We start from the raw sequence: 20411 nt of genomic DNA on the forward strand, positions 1-20411 counted from the left end.
AATATTTTTCCCTGGAAGCGCATTTGCTATTTGAATTATTGGGGGACTATTCCGAAAACAAATGAACATGATCCTATTTTTTTCAAGCTGAGGATTTGAGAATAGTGTGGTTTCCTATTATTTTTTTATTGCCTTCACCGAAATATTATTACTCCTGGAGTACGTATTTCACGATTTTAGATTTTTAAATTACGATATCTATTTTTCGCGATTAAATGAAAAGTGAAAATTTTCAAGCGCGCGAAAACGCGACGGGTAAGGAAATCTCTCCGTGTGACGTATTTCTGGTTCCCCCTCCCGTCTTGTGAGGTGACCTTGATCGAGGCTCTGAGCGCTGATAGGACGCAGGATGCTAGAGGGTAGCTGAGTACCTTGCTGGCTGGTAGCGCTTGGCTTAAAAAAGGTTTATTAATACCTTATCAAACGAAGAAAACTTTCCGACCTTAGCCAGTTTTAATAGGTGATTATTAAGACATGTTTCCCTGAGCTCTGCGCCTCATGCATGCAATGGTAATCTCAGACGATGTATAACTCCTATCTTCTCCTATAGAAACTAGGTCCCTGTGACGTCATGTGGAGTGGCATCGCATGGGCGCCAATCTGGCCCTTTTCAAATGAGGATAAAAATGGACCATGGCCATTCGTCTAAACCGGTATTTCTAAAGCGAAATAATTTGTATATTATGAATACAGTAATGGTGGGTAACAAATCGCAATCAATGCCTTTCGGTTTCTTTGATGAAGGAAATTACCCTATTCCTGATTGGGCTCCGCTTTCGTAAGACAGAAAAATTCATAACATATACCAACACCAATGGTGAACGGGAGATGAAGTACTTCCCTCCACTTTCCGTTCTCTTTAATTATCTATGCAATTACAAATTTAAATTGTTGTACAGCCATGTAATTATATAGTACAAAATTATGAAGAAGGAACATGCATACAAGCCTAAATTTTTACATACTATGACTATAACTATTTATTTCATACCATTAATGTTGGATATATTTTGTTTGGATATTTATTTTTTGATAAAAATTAGTTGTCCTCTTATTTCAGTAATCCATAATAACGATAACTTGACGCGGCATTAAAATTGGTACAGTTTCTAGCAGGAAAATATAATTATTACATGTTCATTGCGTACTTATCCAGTTATTTTATGTATTATCTTTTAAAAATTAGTCATTTTTTTCTTCGCCTCCGGTTTGATTGCAAATAAATTTCTCTTAACTTCTTGCTGTAAGTACATCATTTCTTTACTTGAGTAGTATGCCATGGGAGCAAAAACTATACTTCGAGAGGCACAGTGGTAATTTTTACGAAATGTTAGTCGTAATTATTTTTTATGAATGTTAGATAATACTTTTCTAGATATTTTTTATAGTTCTTATGTACTATTTTTCTAATGAATTTGCGAGGAAATGAAATGATTTCACCACCATCGTTGCTTTACATCAACATCCCTTGTCTTAAGCTTTCTTCCAGATTTTCCATTTACTTTCACTTGTTTCGTGATTGTGAATTTTTCATAATCGTCTTTCGCCATCCATATTTCCATCAAGACCTCCCTTAGACGTTTGTCCAGGAATAGTCGTATTCGCAGAAGAATGAAAGCTTATCTTCACAAAGGGCCGCTATGAGTAACCCGTCTTGGGTGATGGCTCCACAGGTGTGTTGGATGTTGTCCGCTCTGTTGGGCACCCATTTCAGTTGCATCTGCGGATCACCTGCCACATGCAAGAGAAAGATTTTTAGTTCGACTCTCTGTGATCGCCTTTAGAAAATTTATGAGAAATACCGTACAACAGGCTGAATGGAATGATACGGAGTTGGAGGTTTCGCTAACTCGTTTATGAAGTAATTGGGTATTTTTTTATTTTAGTTATTAAATGCATATATTGCTGTATCAAAACAATTCATTTATACTTAAAATTAATATTGTATGGTTCATACATTGCGTAAAATTCCTCACGTAGCATGTAATTTCCATCACGACTTAATTGGGGGAGGCAAAACTTTCTATGCATCTTTGAAGGATCCTGACAAATTATCTCACTTGCTTAAGGAATAGTCCTGAACATATATTAAGAGCTTGATGCCAAAAAGTCTTGATAAATGGCCCCTAGCTTATTCTTTCTCGAAGTGTATTGCATACCTCACTTTGAAAAATGCTTTTGATGCCGATAATGAAAGAAAACCTAGACTTTTTATTCATTCTAATCTCTGGCTGAAGTTTATGATGGCCATGAAGCTCATATTTAAGAAAAAAATCAGAATATTTTTGGGGTGAGATCAGTGAGGGAACACTCCAGATGAATGTGGTAGTCATAATATAGTGATTGAATTAACACGATTGAAAATATTCTCATGACTAACTGCTGGTAGCAGCCCCCGCCACGCGCCCATTCAGGCAGATTGCAGGGCAGTCTGTAGATGTACCTACTACTGGCATGAATTTGCCTTCGATTCGATTGAATGACTCCATTTTATGGATGAATAGGGCGGCGCTAATATTTGTAAGATTTACCGAATATCGTTGTCCATGCGCGCTTCTTGGTGGGATCGTAGAAACCGATGAAGGATTGTCCTCCTCCTTCGCTCGTATTCCTTGTGTAAATGGTCTTGATAACGTTGGCCTCCTCCTCAGAATCGAGTATGGCCAGGTGACCTCCCTCCTTGTTGCAGATCGCAGACGCCTCCATGAAGGTTGCCTTGGTCTTATAGTGGAACTTGTAGTAACCGATGCCCAAGAATTCCTCATAGTCCTTCTGCCGGGGAGGTGGTACTGGAAATTATAACATCATCATAGATATTAAGTGCAGTGCGAATGATCTGCCTTCAAGCCAAAAGCTGTTACCTCTTGGTGACCCAAATTAACTGAAAACAACATTGATTGAATAAGCTATTTAAAATAACAAATGGCGTGCAGCTTCTCTATAAATCCTTGTTTCAATCGGTTTTATTTTTTCAGAAACGAAAGCCTAGTCAAGCATTTATGTAATTTTTATCATAATGAGTTCGAATTATTGCCTTCTTAAAGATATTCTCAGTGTCAATGAGATATTGTTTGCATGACTAAACGTCGGTTTAATTTCATATGTATCCTTTTAAGCTTTTCGTGGGAGCGTGATATTCTAGTGTCAAAGTGCGGGGTGAGCTCTACCATCACATATGCAAACCAACCTTCGAATTGAGTCGGTGAAGGAGTGAGGCTTTCTTGGTGATTATATTTTTGACTCTTCAAATTTCTTTCCGAGAGGTAATGGACTAATAATCCTATCTACCTCTGTCACTGTATTATCTTTTGATATTATCCGTCAATGAGTGCTTTTTAGTGCAATAATGAGGCTTATATACCGGATCTAAGTGAATGGCTATAAGTTATGTCCTTAGAAGTGGTTTTCTTAAAAATGGCTCTTTAGTGACAGTACTCTCCCCAAAAAAGGGCAGAGAAGGTTGTGGGCATCGTTGATAAACTGAGAGAAGCCTTTTTTCTGGTTCTTTATTCTCCTTCTTATTTTTTGAATCGTAAGTTTAAAGTGAAGTGCATAGTAATAAATGCGTGAACGAGTGGGAATGTAGTAATAAATAAAGCTTTATCTCATTCCTATTATCAAACGTTTTTACTTTGACGCCGAAGGCTCCTCTATGTCTTTGATGGTGGGGTTGATGTAATTCTATTATTACTACCACTGCATTGTGTAGAAATAAGGATTATAAATTCAAAATAAATTATAATATGCAATCATATATATTCGTGCATGATGTGAAGTAAATTATATAAATATATAAAACCTTAAATTATTATTAGCAATAATTTCTCAAGACAAGCAATATTTAATCGCTTGAATCTCGGATAATTACACCCTAATCGATAAAATATTTTGGCGTTCGGGAGAGTTTCAAACCCAAATTCCCCGAAAATAATTATGAATTTCAGATCTATATTCCTCCTCTTACAATTAGTTATATACATAATTTAAGTATGAAGTATGTTAATAATAGTTCTCTAATAGCAGCAATGTGTTACTCGAATCTTAACCTTGATCAATTGACACTCAGGAGGGGTTCAGACCCGAAATCCCCCTTATAATTATTTAAAAGTAGTATAAGGTATGTTCAGAAAACAACGGGAATTTTAGTTTTTTACATCTATTTTTTTTATCTACATTTATGTAGTCGCCTTCAAAAAGTCGCCATTAGATATTATGCATTTGCGCCAGCACTCCTTCCAATCCTGGAGACATTTCTCAAACTCGATCTTAGGGATTGCCAGAGATATCTTTTGATGTCATCTATATTTGTTAAGGTTCTCTTTATCTTAACGGTTTATTTTAATCGTAAACAGTCACGCGTAACCATATCTGGCGAATACAGAGGCTGGGACATCGTTACATGATTATTCTTTGGCAAAAATTCACGAAAAAGCAATTTAATGTGAGCCGAAACACGTTTAACCTTAGCGGCTGCCACAAAGTAAACAATGAATACAGCTGAAAATTGGATGATACTTCAGGGGCATGAATAACAAAATAATAAAAAAATGACAATCGAACTCTTCAAAACTCGCAATAAATTTAGAAATTCAGTTCCCGTTAATTTCTGAACACACCTCGTGTAAGCAAATCTTCTGCATTCGGCATTGGTAAACATGGAAAGGAATAGCCGCTGCATGCGGAAAGTTCTCAGAGGCATTTATACATGCATTCAATGAAATAGACCATATTGATAAATGTCCGATTTGTAACCAAAATTATATCTGTGGATGGCACTTGGTAGAGTGAGTAAATAAGATATAAATAAGTGTATGGTAATAAAAACCACACCCCACCGGTTAGGATTCCTTTGATCTGAAACGTGTAAACCCCTCCGTACTCGGCGGTGTAGTGCTTCACGTCCACTTTCCAGTCGTGGTGCATTTTGGGAGAGGCGCTGCTCATGGAGAACTGAGTGTTCCAGTGTCCCGTCTGATTCTTCCTCCCCACCATGGAGAACTCCACGGTTTGGTTGTTGAACGGCGGGCCGGAAAGCTGATCAGGCGTGCAGGGTAGCTGTCCCAATGCCAATCCGACGTTCAGGACCAACAGCGCCCAGGAGGCCAAGACGGTCGACGTGCGGTGGGCCATGCTGGCACCACTTCTGGTGATGGTCCAAGAGTTTTGCTCGAGATGTCGATCCCTCGGAGATCGACCTCGATGTAAGCCTAAATCTTTCCCATCCACCCTTATTTATACATTTTTGTCTGTCCCCGAAATAAGTTTCACTTTTTTTGTCCGACGGTCCACCGAGGGACCTTTCCTCCCCTTCCCTTCCTTCCTCCTCCACTCCGGATATCCTTGCCGTCCGCCAGCGTGTTCTAGGTCGTTCTGTTGTTGAGACTTCCCAAGATCGTGCCTGTCCAATACAGTGTCCATGTACCGTAAATTATTGATTAAAAAACAAAATGAATTCATCGACATTTTTTACGGTAAGTTAGATGGAAAAGAAACTTACTTTTAAGATATGGATGAATTTTTATTTTCTAATTAACCTCAAATCAATGGAGGGTTTTTGATTTGCTCCACAGTTCCCCGACTAAAATGCTCTAAAAACATCTCATTCATTACACCTGTTCTAATCTCTCAGCCGTATTTCACCTTCCGTTATGCCATACACCATTGGTCTTGTTAGCATCTTTTTTGGGCTGCGCTGGTTGGCAAAGAATACTATTCAGTCGGTTCGCGCAGCCTATCAACCTGTTGGAGCGTGTGAATCGATACTTCTCTATATCTGGAGAGAAATGTCCTCCGTAAAATGGCCTTCGTAGCTAACCTTGGCATTCATTGAGGTCGCTGAGGCCTTGATCCGACCACGGCCCGATTCTCCTCGAGAAAATGTGGGGCAAGGGTCTGTTTCCTGTTACCCACGAAGGTGATAATGTCCCAAAAAATGGTCCTCCCAAGTTCCTCCCTGCACCCGACGTATGTTAATGAAATGGTACAACGGTGTATTTATCTCCGGGTGATTACAACAAAAAAGCGAGCGATTGGAGGCATAGAATTAATGGAAACGCTCCTGTAGAGTTATAGCCCAAGGGATTGAGGACCACGGATACGGAAGACAAATCATTTTTGGGTGTTGCTGTGGCGACTGATTGATAGGCTGCGCCGACGCAGTTGGTCAAGGCCTAATAAGGATTCCGGGGAAGTTTCACATGCCTGAGTACAAAGGTGGAATTTGAGCTCGGCATTATGTTGTGTCCACGGTAGCGGAGAGAGTAGCGTAGATAATTGAAGTTGTTAAGTAATTAAGGGACGATTATGATTGCCTGGGGCTGGACCTTGTGAAGGTAGTCGGCCGTCATTGATTAAATTGCCGTAGCCGTGAATTCCCATTTTTCACTGTCTTGTAATCCTTGGTTCAATTTTTTCCTTTTTCGCTCTAAATATATCTTCTGTAGGTACAAGCCATCCCATAATCCTACGGCTTTCGTTGATAGTTTACTAACTATCGGGTTTTCTATGAATTCGTTCGGTCTTACGGCATGTGGTATTCTCTCGGATATGTTGCACCTCTCTTCCATCCACTTTTCGCTAAGCCGAAGCCGTATTTCTCGACGAGTATGAAATGCAAGTATGTTGAGAGGATGGCTTTCCAGTAATCAACCAAAAGCTGTGGCCAAGTAACCAACCAAAAGTTGAAATCCGGATCTCAGTATCATCATGGGGAATGGAAAAAATTCTCAATTGAAATACTTACAAAGAGATTGCATTAACATTCTAAAAATGCTTGGTGTATTCAGTACAGCATATTCAATTTTTTGTTCCACATTTCCGGATCTATTTGCATCTAACAAGTGAGTAATTGTAAGTGTAAATAATTCTTATTTTATTATATCATTCGTTGAGACACACATGTGCAGTGATACAATGTTGTCTCATTGCAATTTATCAAATGATATTTCAAACATTTCCTTATATGGTGTGTATTCTATAATTAATGCATTAATTGCCTTTTCATGGTAAATTTTATTTACATTTTTCTCTATTATTTTTAAATACTCAAAGCAAAGTTAGAATTGAGAAAAGGACAAAAGAGGAATTGAGTATTAAGTGTATATATTGATATTTTCTTTGTTTTCTTATGCGTTATTGTAGTATTTATTATGTTTGCATTTTAATAATTAATATTATATAATGTAGCCAAGTCATGTACGAAATTTCTAAAAGACCATTAAATGGTCCACGACAATAAAATATTATTATTACTATTATGATTATTATTATGTCAGACTCATTAATATCCACTCCCCGCTTAGTACTGGCTCCAGCCAGGCACTTTGTCGCCGCGGTATCTCCTGAAATTTCTTCTCCTTGCCCACCATGTCTAACACTTCGTCGTTCCTTTCTCGCAGCGTTACTTCAACTTTTCCATTATTCTCCATTCCCGCATCTCCAACCCCTCCAGTCTTCTCTCGTCCTCTCTTAGCGTTCACGTTTACAGTGCTGCACTCCTGATCGGAGCCTTCACTAGCCTTTTCTCCAAAGTTTTAGTGGTTCAATATCTACGGGTATAAATTGTATCGGTCACTCTGTTACTTAAGTCTTTTACTCGTCCTGACTTTTTTTACAGTCGGCGTCAAGCAATGAGGTGAGCGCCCCCATTCGATGGTTTGCTTTTTTTATGTTTTACGGTTTATGGATGGCCTATAACATCACTACTTAATTTTAAACAACATTATGCTGTTGAAATAAAAAAGTAATTTCTCTTTTCCGCAATTATTTTAAGACGTCGTACGCATTTAAATCATTGTGGAAATGTGCAACTACCTTTTAGTTCAGTATGTTTAACTTCCACTGTATCACGCCTGAATCGGTTATATTTAGTATTTTGCTGGCCATTTTTTCTCTTACTGAGTTATATTTTCCATTATATTCCTCGTATGTTTTTACTTTAGAAAATTTAAGGCTCATGGGGCGTGGTTTACGATTATATGCGAATCCTACTTCAATCATACCACCCGCCACACGCGGACATAAATTGTATAGCGATGTTCATATGGGGTAAACCCGTGCCTCAGTGTATAAAAATGCACCTACAGTTTCGTCTCCGCTGCTGGAGTCCTCCTCAGGGAAATTTATGTTTAACCAATTGATAGAATTTTTGGTCTTTTTTATGAGCTAATCTTATTATTTTTTCATTCCAGGTAAGCGTGTTGGGTCCCATGATTCGTCTTGTATGGGAATGGTATTCAGTTTGAGCGGTGAGTGAAACTAAAATTAATTCTTTCGTCTCATAAAATATCGGGTTATACCGCGCATTGGTGGATTTCTAGCCTTCTGAAAATTTCCGGCAGAGTTAAGATTGTTATTTTTCGTCTGAAGATTTTCACAGCTTCTTTTATCTATGTTGGTGGTGGTTTTCGGGTATTGCTGTGTAGAAAACATTTTTACTCGACGTTTCACTCCTCCTACTGGGAGCGTTATCAAGAGAATGGAAGGAATTTATTCTCGTCCCGAGCTTATATATGTTTTTCGCTACCCATTGTTGTGCCGGATTTGAATTTTAGGCGATAGCCGTTGGTCATTATACATACATAAATATATATAATTATGTATTGTGCTAGGAACCCTCTCCATATACGGCTGAGGTTATACCCATCCTCCCTATTAAAGTTATTAGGTCTTTTCGCTATCTCGATGGATTCACGTATAAGACGCGGATGGTATTCTTCCGTCTTCGCTAATACCCGTGTAGCGTCAAACATTATTCTATGCCCAGGGCTGGAGGCAAAATGTTCAGCAACAGCTGATGCGTCCCACTGATGTAATTTTAAGATTGTTATGTTTTCCAATTTGATTTATCGTCTGTCCACTGACCACAGTATCGAATAGGGTCGGAAGGTTAGCCAGCGATTAAAAGATTATGTTATTCATGTAAAAGTTTTCCATTATAGACAACGTATATCCAGGTCTTAAAGCAAAACTAGGGTACACAATGTGAATCTCTCCTGTTTATACTGTGTGGTTTATGTCTAATAGGATCGGAATTGCCGGCCTCATTGTCGGCGGGATAAAGTCCCTGCCTGAACACAGGAGGTCGCGAGTTCGAGTCCCGCCTGGGTAGGCTGTTAATCTATACTCGAGAACCAATGCCCTTAACAGGGCATGGTGTTCCTGTAAAGGGAATGAGTGTTCGAGTCTGTCCGGTTGTTCGTGTATGTCTAATTTTTGAGCGAAAAAAACTATATAAAAGGCCAATGGTGCTGTTTTCGGAGGTATAGGAATAAATAAATAAATGTTTGGTAAATCATTTTAGAGAGTGGCCTCGTTGGTCCAACATTTTTCGAAGCAGTCTGCTCTGTTTGCATTTAATTATTTTGTTGTCAAAAGTTATCAGTAGCCTAGTGGGTAAACAGCGTGGCTGCCGACTGAATAACCCGAGGGAAACATTCGGACACACCCAACCTTAAATCCTTGTAATTGTTCAAATTCCGAGTGATATGCGAGAATGTTTGTTCGAGAGTGTCCGAAGGTTTCACCAGGGATTTGAATCCAGGACCTATAACTCAACACCGAAAGACTGTTGGTCACCGCGTGTGTGGCAAAGGGAGATGAACTGGCCAACCCTAAGACTCCACACCCTGAATGTGTGAACGCCTGCGGCTTAGTTCGGGGTGAACCCTACCATCACCACTATCTATCCAAACCAATCTTTTATTCATTCATTTATTTAGATCATGTTCACGTATAGCATTAGGCTGGTCCCTATTTTTCGAATTTATTTCGGGACACCCCCTCATTTTATGCCAATTGGTGTAAAAACATATCCTGTAAAATATTATAGCAATAGGATTACGGGAAGACGAGCCGCATCGCACTCAAAGTTGAGAAATTTTGGCATTTTTGGCTGTTTTTCGGATATGAAGTGCGATGAGAATGGCGCTGGTATTTATAAACTGATTTTCTATGGTAACCAACGATACTTCGGAAATGTTACATGCTGTATCTAAAATATTTTCCAATTCTGAGCAGTGGTTCCCGAGTTAGGGCCCCAAGAGGGAGCGCGTGCCACCCCAGGCAGACATTTTGTATGGCACGCGGGTTGCATACGCTCGATAATTGTTGATCATTCTCACTCATCGTGCAACTTCGTCAATATTACCTTGAATGCTATATTTATTACTGTTTATTGCCAAGGCGGGCTAGTTGCAATTTCTAGAGACAAATTGTAATAATGACATAAAAAATAGCAAAGAATAAACCAGAGAAAAGAGGAGAAACATTCTATTAGATGACATATGGGACTATTTTTTTCAGTGAAATTGTTGCATTTTAAGTCAAAGGGATCGATGGAAGGAGAGAGCGAATTTAGAAGGGAGGAGAGGCGATATAAAGGTGAGCTCTTGGTTTGGGAGATCCTGGGAATAGGCAGATGACAGGGTAATAATAATAATAAAATGCAGAAAAGTTTCTCGGGTTTTCCACCGGTTGATGACGCCCATGTCTCCCGACGTTTCGATCCGCGACTTGCTGATCATCCTCAGGGGATCTTCCGAATGCCGTTCTTCGAAAATTTTCCAGTATTGTGGTTTTATATTATATATTATATTTCCAGTGTTGTGGTTTTCCCGCCATTTTTGCTGTACACGCGTGAACCAATCAGGTTACACCTGACCTCGGATGGAGTGTATATATACTGGAAATTTTTCGAAGAACGGCTTTCGGAAGATCCCCTGAGGATGATCAGCAAGTCGCGGATCGAAACGTCGGGAGACATGGACGACATCAACCGGTGGAAAACCCGAGAAACTTTTCTGCAACTGATACGCCGGGAAAACCTAAGATAATAATAAAATGCCTTTCTTCTGGCGAGGTTGAGACTATGAAGTCACCTCTTCCCCCTAACCCCTCGATAGCGTTACTGCAAACATATCAAAAAATGGTAGACAAACGTTTACAATACATAGGATATACAACATACACTATTTGTGAAATGTCAAATATAAGCAACTATATGTGAAAATTTTTTGTAAAAAAGATTTCTGTTTGTGGAAAAACAACACGAGGATAAGGGGAAAAAAAACGAGTGCAGGAAAACGCCCACACAAGAAGGGGGGCGTGAAAAACCTGCGAAAACCTACTGAATGAAAGCTAAAGTCGTGTTATTTGTAAAATACAACATAGTTAATGAGGTGCAAAGTGTACACCAATATTATACATTCATATTTTAATAAATAAAAGATCGTAGCACTTTTCCACAAGAAAAAAACATTTGAAAATCCCTTTTATACCCTTGAGAAAGGAGGGGGTAGGAGAGGATTTGACATCTTTGAGGATGGGGGGTGGGAACGGGCGTACAGAGTAGAGACAGTGGGAAAAGATACAACCACGGGATGTGGAGAACCCACGTTGGAAGGAGGGCTCTAGTCATAACTGTAAAATGACGACACGTGTGGAAGAACCTTAGCAAAACGGGAGGAGGGAGGGTGTTGAGAAGAGTAAAAAAAAAGAAACTTCCACCAATTGAAGCCTGAATCTGTTGAACTTATTACTCGTACAATTAAGATATAAAATATAACATATATACATATAAGCATTCAGTGATACATATCACTTTGTCGTAGGCGCTGCTCAGTGTCATGTATATTTACCAGCTAGTTGTGAAGTGAAAAGTGCTTTGTGTAGGGTAGAGAGAGCGAGCGGGTGGATGAATAGAGTTGGTATTCTAAAATTCAACAGAGAAAGTAGTTCAGGGCAGTCTGAAGTCGATTTCAAGTAATTATGAAGAAATGTTTCAAGTCGTAAGGCTCTGTAAGTTAGATAAGGAGATACTGAACGTGATAACTTACGGCGTTAAATAAAGACCAGGCTTCTACTCTGGCTTGGTGATATATCACTTTGCATCTAAATCTACGAAATGCTATGCAAATAGGTAAGTCGCGTGCAGCTGGGGGATTCCTCGGTGGACAGCGTTCAACTCACATCCCTCCTCTAGATTGATATTCGTCGCGCCCTTGGTCTTTAGACGTCTTGGTAGATCCTATCTGGGAAGGAAGTCAGGTAAAGACTAGACCTTGAAACTAAAACCTTTTCCCTTATACTTGCTTGTAAGCTTGCGTGTAATGCCCTTAAGGCACCCATTCTTTGTGTACGCCACTAACGCTAATTACGAATATACAGAGGAACTTGGTTATAACGTCATCAAAGGGACCAGAAGATTTTTAGCGTTATATCCGAGTGACGTTATAAAAAAGCAGCCTTTAATCTGAGTGAAAGGACAAAGTAAAGACACAAATGCTCTGCTATATACAGCACTGTTTATTGAAAACTACTCGTACATTGGAATAGTATAATAAAAAATGATATTCACAATTAAATATTTTATAGGCTAATAAAAACCTTTCTTTACTGTCAAAAAAAATCTGTGATCTTCTTTTGAACGGTCTTTTCAGAAATATAAATTCTCTCCGTTGTGCAACAAACGTCTTGAACCGAGCTGAGTGTTGAAGCAGTGCAGCAGTGAAGCACTTTTTCAACCTAAGAATCGCAAAATTTTTGACGCTATACCCGAGCGTCGCAATATTTGTCGACGATATAAACGGGTTTTCGTACAACATAAAATGTTCAATTTTGGCTGGTCTGTATAAAATGTGACGTTGAACCCGAGTTGACGTTACAGCCGATGCCGTTATAACCAAGTTCCACTGTATTAGAGAACACTAAGCCGTGTATGAATTCACGGTGGAGTACAACAAATACATGGGTGGTATTGACCGAATGGATAAATACTTATTCTATTACACTAAGCAACATAAATCCCTGAAGTTGTACAAAAAATAGGCATTCACATGATGATGCAGAACCTAGACACTTAACCGCTAGCATGCCCTGTGGTACAATTCCATTGGTATTACTTGGCGAAAGTTTAGTTATTACTCAGTTTAATGAGGCTTGACTCGTAAGAATATTGTAATTATCGGAAATATTAAAACAACGCTGTTATAATAATGAAATATGGCTTATCACTGTAATCCCGGGATACTGCCAGGGTAATTTATCAACCATTAATGGTTTTATTTTGATTTTCTGAAGTATAGGTGTCATGTTGGGAGAGCCCGATTAAAAAATATCGAAAAACGCCAATCATTTCTGTCATTACATTCAAGCTGATACCTTGTGCGAAATAAGTGGTTTCGCTAATCCCTCAAACTCCTAAATCATGCTTTTCTCAAATGACGGCGTAGATGTGAGGTTAAATTACAGTCAGTGCATTGCAAAAACTCTTCTAATATGCGTATATTTCTAACGAGCTCTCTCCTCGCGTCGGAATGTCCAAGTTTTCATTCCATGCGAGTCGATACTAACAAGCTGCCGATTTCAGGGTTTCACGTTCGTTGCTCTCGGCACATGTCATAAATTGCGAAGGGCGGTCCTTATCGTCGTTTTTCAGTATAATTGACTATCGATTCGATCGGATTTTTCCATCTATCTCACTTTTCTCTTCAAAGACACGCTAAGATCTCTAATACGTATCTATTTTTTTATGAAAATAATCTACATGAATCATAAAAGGATGAAACAAATTCATGCCTCATACTTTAGGATGTGTTTCCAGCATCATTTAATGACGTAGTATGATTTTATTGAGGGTCGTCCGCAGGAAAATGTATGTTGTAGGTCGGGCCTTAAGGCCGTTTTACACGGGGCACGGAATTGCGCAAGTTAGAACTGCATTCATTTCTAACGATGGCGTGGAATTGCGAGAACGCACGAACGAAATTAGAACAGCGGCTATTTTGCTGTCTCACGTTCACGCATTCTCGCATGTGTTCTTGCAATTCACCGCTTTACACGACGAAATTTTGACTGCGCCTTCATTCACACGTCATGTTGTGCAAGTACGTATCCCGTGTAAAACGGCCGTTTGAGAATGTTGTGAGGGGATTTTTAGGAGGCATAGTGAACGTGGTATCTTAGAGCGCTTTGCTGCTGATATAGGGTTTGTGGGTTCGAATCCCGGGAGAAGCCCACACACACCCCCTCGAATTAAAATCCTCGAAGTATGTATCTCTGGATACACTTTGTGAAGCTTGGGAAAAATGATAGTTTTAGTGGGGATGAGTCGATTTCAAATGTCGATTTTCGATTCCGCCAATTCTAGGGCAAGGAATCAGAATCGAGAATCGATCGCGTGAAGTCGATTCCGATTCTATTGAGTCCAGGGAGATAAATGTTTTTAACATAGACTATGAGCTTGGGGCATTAAGGCCGCCACACACCTGAGCCGTTGCGCTCTGTAGATTATTAAGTTAGCAATTTATGACTGAAACAGTTAAAGTGTATATTACTTTATTAATGCTGAGGATATGCTACTATAACATTAATTCGCAATTTTTAAGAAAAATAATTTTTGGGCACTCAATTGTCTTTGTTAATTTATTTCCATTCAATTCTTAAGTTTTAATTACATCAATGCTACATAGGAATCAATATCCCACCGATTAGTATGAATAAGAATCGATGGAATCGGATCGAGAATCTGGAATCTATTTAAAAGAATGGGAATTGGAATCGTAACCGAAAAATAGTGAAATCGACTCATCTATTGTAGTTTTTAGTCTATTTTTCCTCGAAAATTCAACGCTAAAATGAGCAATGTGTCGTAATGGCAGTGAAAATTCATCCCTGCCATAGAATATACGTTAGCCGTCCCGGGACTAGCAGAGGGGCCACGTGCCCCGGGCGGCAGATTTCACGGGGCGGCGAAATATGAAAAGTTTATTTATAACAGTTATTTAGTTTTTCTAATTAAATTATGTAACAATGATTGTTAATTTATAAATTATTTAACTACAATATTTAAAAAAAAAACTTCTTAATATAAAATATACGGTGTGTAATTTCAACTACTGCGTCTCAGAAAAATTAGAGGGGCGGCAAACTGATCTTTGCACCCCCACCCACCGGCAAAACTCCTAGTTCCGGCCCTGACTGTTAGCATTACGTGCACGTGGCCATGGTTATGTAGCGAGGTGGCAAATATTGATTGTGTACAGCGACGGAATTCGCATAGGTAGGTAGTGGAGCCCCCTTGATACCTCGTCGTTGTCAGCGTGGGAAGCGAGTGGGGACTCGCTATCCTGCACTATATATATTCCCGCCCACCAGTTGACCTAATGCCCTGCGAATTTCTAGTAAATGTCATGTTCAGAAACGAGAATTACCGTATAACTTAAATGGTTCGTGTATCTCCCAACGAGTTGTTTTTTTTCAATTTCAACACACTCAGAATATTTCTCCACTATTTTTCCGTGGGAACGAAGTAAACGAAATAGTGGGTAATAGCAGAGAGGAGTAATAGTCAACATTACTCTCATGCTCCGGTAGCCACATTCTCTGTTCCTGACAAATAATAAATAATGGTAATGAAAAGGTGGCACCAATTCTATTTACCGTTTTGTCTGTGTGCTTATGCACAATTTAATATAAACAACCTTTGTATTAAAGTTAAGCCTCCCTATGACGAAAAAATCCAGACCCTCACACACACGGCGCTTTATAGTCTGTTTTATCTCATCGGCCTTCATTTGTTCACTCAAATTGTTTCCCCCTCCCACTCTTCTAACGCGACTCCCATGTACCCATCCTCCTACGTTGGATCTGGTATAAATATATGAAAGAATGTGTGTTTCATCATCTCGAAAATGACACAGAGTGTCTAAACCATGGTGGGTAGTGGATCCCTTTATTAAATTGTGGAAATTCCCATTTTTGTTCATATATTATCATGGATACATCGCATTTCCACCACGCCAAGCCTGAAACGATTCCATTTGCAGTATAATTTTAAATAACTCAAGGTGTTGAAATATTTCAGGTTCTCTCGTATGTACTCTTCTTTAAAACGAGTACTCTTTTTATGTCGCGTAAACATATTTCCTCCAAAGCTACTACGTCATTCTATGACGTTGGAATCTCATTTTCTGGATTTGAAGTTGTTGATATCGTCAGTGCGAAAGCTAACGTGAGGGTTTTTGTAATCTGCTTTCTCTTGCTGAGATATTCGGTGATATATGGGAGAGGAATTCAAAATATTTGGATAAAATCCAAACATGCTTTGAAAACGGAAGGAGAGGCTAACGGCAACGTATGGTTGAGAAGGAATAGTTCAGAAGGACACTGGATACATATCATGAAGGACTTGGTACTGAATATTCTGGTAAAGTGTTGGATGTTGGGTAGTTGGGCTTTAGAAGCCTTTAGCCAAGGTGGGCTTACTTGATAAAAAGATAAGTGTCATACCCGCACGATGTTAGTCCTGAGTTTATTATATTACTTCTTATATTTCTTAAACGTTTAAAAATACATGAAGAATAAATTCAAGTCCAGAATTGAAGTCCAGATATAAATTCTCAAAGGACAGCGGCACATCATTTTGACGTCCACAGTAGTTCTCCGTTGAATGATGATAATTACCTCAATTGATCGAAAAATCGTCATCAGTTATTTCATTTACGTCCAAGTTATTGGCTTTTAGGGTTAGGGGAAGAATGCCAGAATACTTTTTAAACATTCAATTGAAACCTACCTTAATCGGTAGAGTACTTATGTAATAATAATGTCATGTTTCCAGCCTTTAGTTCCTGTCCCTCGAAATGGGTTCACTCTTCCATCAATTCGAGGCTTTGAGGTTATGGTTCCTACCGCATTGCTCATACCCTTGGGGCAAGATCGCCGCTAAACCTTCCACTTTCTCATCGGTATTTTCGTCTGCGAATCGACTGTGGTATGACGGCCTCCGCGTTGTCGGAAATATTTCAGTTTCGAGGAAAGAACGTAATGAGGAAGCACAAATAGCTTCGCGGCCGGAAATAGAATCTTTGGATTGCTTTTAGCGTGTATCCCCGAGTTGATTTGTTTCGTCTTATCGAATTTTCGCATCGTGTGCCGTCGCTGAAGCTCGCCCGTGGGATGTTTAGTTTATATTCGTTGCTGCTGATTCTAATTGTTAAGAGCCAAATGTACCTGGGAGCTAGAAAGCACCTATGTATTTCTGTGGTGACGTCAATTCAATCATACGGTCACCTGCTATACAGTCTCACAATTTCAAAAATAATATTAGTAGTGCTATAATATTTTTAAACTGCTTGTTATTTTAAACTTAATTTATAGCATTAGTATTTTTTAACTGCTTCATGCTTGTATTACGATATCAGCGACGTGAATTATATCATTTGCATTATCATCATTAATTAAATTACCGCTTCACCACTTACTCAAAATTGCGCATTTGTTTTTTTTGTTGTAATGCCGATCAATAATAATGTGCTTATATTAAATTCCTGGCAAACGTTTGACAAATCCGCCTACATGGGAAGAATACAATAAATTTGTCAATGTCACATTTATTTCAAGTAGTATAATATGAGGAGGTTAGAAACCAAGGTATGTGAGGACGGTTTTATCTGGACGGAGTTAGGTACATTAATTTGATTGAAGAAGTTTACAAAAAACTTTGTGTCCAAGGGATACGAGTGAGTCTCTATTCCGTGATGACATTCACGTAGAAAATAAAATCCACTACTAAATCTCTAGTGGATCTCGTTTGTATTCTCTACCTAATTTCTGTTCCTTACTCTGTTTAGAAAAAGAAATCACTTGTACCCATAGGCTTCTCGCCCACTCATATGCAATCGGGTATCCTTACCCACAGTTGCATAACTTAGCCTTAAATTGATATTGCCACCCCGCTCCAACGACTGACAGTGATCTTCCCACTCCCTGCCATCTGTTAATAAAGATGCTCAGTCACCCACAATCAGTGATTCAGCAAGAGGTATGGTTTGGATTAGTGATGGTAGAGATCGTCCCGAACTAGGCCACAGGTGTTTGGATTGCATACACACATACACCTCGCATTTCGAGGATATACGTTAGGGGGTGTCCGAAGGCTTCACCTGGGATTTGAACCCAGGACCTTTCGATCAGCAGTCCAATGTTCTACCCAATAGACTACCACGCTCCCCATTTTTACGGTAGGAAGTTACAGTTCTAGTGTCACCGAACTAGTCCTTACCTACCAATACTCCCAAATTCCCTCGCGGTAATTGAAAAATCTAACTAATGAAACCGGAATATAAAAATAATAAAAATTGTATTCGATGAACCAATCATCCAGACTTTCAAACTCCTTGGATTTGAATTCCACGACACTTCGATCAGCAGTCAAATATTTTACCTTAAAGGGTACCACGCTCCTCGCCGTTATCAATATTAAGTTATGATTATAAACGGATTACGTCTTATTTTTTCTAATCCGCGGTGGAATATCTGCAGCGACCAGAAGATCAAAATGACTGTTGTGTTCAACGGTGTTCGGCGAGATGTTGTGGAACATATTGCAATGATAAATGAAAAAAGAAAAACTGTGTGTGGTATGTTTAATTTATATTCGTTGCAGTATTTATTATTTTTCATGGCATTTGTACCCGATGATAGCGAAGGTGATTCGCTGAAACGCGTCGTACTATAATAAATAATGTGGACATACAAAAAATTTTTCTTTTTTCATTTATCAAAATGACTGGTAAGAAAAAATGAAAAATAATATAACGTGGAGGAATGACGAAGATAAAATGGATTGACCGTGTAAGTAACGAGGAAGTGCTAAGAAGAGTGGGAGAAAAGAAAAGCCTCCTAAAAACCTTTAGCAGAAAACGGGACAACTTAGTTGGCCACATTTTTGGGCACGATGGCCTGATGAAGACACTCGTTGAAGGACAAGTGGAAAGGAAACAGGGTAAGGGACGGCCCCGAATGAGTTACATGGGACAGGTTGTAAAGGATGTAAAAGAGAAGAAATACGTCGCTATGAAAATGTTAGCGGATCGGAGAGAGGAATGGAGAGCTGCGTCAAACCAATCTTAAGATTGCTGACTTATGATGATGATGAAGATTCATCTCCTAAGGGGTAACCATGCCCCATGGAAATTGTAACTGTGTGAAAATTTTCTGCTTGTTATCACGACTGAAAAAATGTACGATAGTTTTATCGTTTGTATTTTCGATGGTCAACGCAAACAGTAAGGCCATCGGTGCCCCTCCTCTAAATGGTCTTTGGCAACTTTCTATTATGTTCTTGTCATTTATTCAGCAGATGAAGGCGTATGATGTTGTGTACACGTTACTTATACTCCACTGTTACTAAGTAGGCAGCCTTACGAATAAAACAAATGTATTCGTCTATTTTTAAGCGTTTAAGAAATATGGGAAGTAATATAATAAACTCATGACTAACATCTTGCTGATATGAAGCTAATCTTTTTATCTAGTAAGCCCACCTTGGTGAAAGACCTCTAAAACCCTATGCGGCCCCGAATGAGTTACATAGGACAGGTTATAAAGGATGTAAGAGAGAGGGAATACGTCGCTATAAAAAGGTTTGCGGATAGAAGAGGGAAATGGAGAGCTGCGTCAAACCAATCTTGGGGTTGTTGACTTATGATGATGAAATGAAAAATGTACTCGGGACGTTAGAATAAATGCTTCCTCGTGTATCATCCCTTAAGTTACGGTTCTGGATAAAAATAATGAGAAAGGAGTGAATTAGGATGGAGCGCCGTGGCGCCTGGAAGTTAGCTGCGTTGACCCTGACCGACACGGACTTTGGCGGAGAATTTCGCGCCGCAGTGAATTGGCACGGGACCAGTGCATGCGTCCTTGCCCTAGAGGAATCGGGGCATCGAGAGAGAATTGAACACACGATCGAGATCAGGATAAAATCGAGAACTAATTCGTCTCTTGCGCAGAGAAACCTATTTTTAAAAAAGTTTCGAAAGTTCAGCTTCCGTTATCCTAGCGTCTAAAAACCGTACCTTAATTGCGTTCAAAGGCGGGTAAAAAAAATTGGTAACGTGAGGATGAGTTTCTATTGATATTAGGGACAGTTATGTTCTGTAATGAAGTAAAAATAAGTGAATTACTCTTAACGGTTTCGTTTTTTTGTAATTTTGATTTTTAATCGATATATTTTTAAAAAGTATTACTTATACCCGTGATTTATTCGAGTAATCATTATATTTGAGTAATCGTGGTAATTTAGTAATAAAACGTGAAATATTGAATTCCACGAAATATGAAATGCACGAATCAAACATTTTAATCATTACTTTTGTAATGGATTGAAAAAAAATAATTGAAATGCTGGTTTGTATGTCAATACTCCCTGTTTGAGAAAACATTCTCAGTGATTGTATCATGCATCGGAGTAGCATTAAAAGTAAACGTATTTGTAATCCTACTGATTACTTTTTCAAAGAGTAATTCGAAGTCGTAAATATTAACAAATTTAACGGTCTACTAGTGATTGAAGCCGATTACTTTTTCCAATGCTGTTCCCATCACCCATATAGGGACGTACGAATATC

General features: G+C 39.0%; 2 protein-coding genes across 3 annotated transcripts in view; one reads left to right on the plus strand and one right to left on the minus strand.

Moving 5' to 3' along the window:
• Nucleotides 1-20411, plus strand: part of LOC124166359 (solute carrier family 12 member 2) — a 296758-nt gene that overhangs the window by 165177 nt on the left and 111170 nt on the right. The window lies entirely within an intron of this gene.
• LOC124166365 (hemolymph lipopolysaccharide-binding protein-like) lies at nucleotides 1022-5180 on the minus strand. Its single transcript, XM_046543852.1, has 3 exons — nucleotides 4836-5180; nucleotides 2532-2789; nucleotides 1022-1731 (listed from the first exon to the last, which is right to left on the minus strand). Exons 1-3 carry the CDS (start codon nucleotides 5128-5130, stop codon nucleotides 1574-1576), a joined length of 711 nt encoding a protein of 236 aa, XP_046399808.1. The 5' UTR covers nucleotides 5131-5180; the 3' UTR covers nucleotides 1022-1573.

Source organism: Ischnura elegans, chromosome 10 (assembly GCF_921293095.1).
Source record: "Ischnura elegans chromosome 10, ioIscEleg1.1, whole genome shotgun sequence".
Lineage (NCBI taxonomy): Eukaryota > Metazoa > Arthropoda > Insecta > Odonata > Coenagrionidae > Ischnura > Ischnura elegans.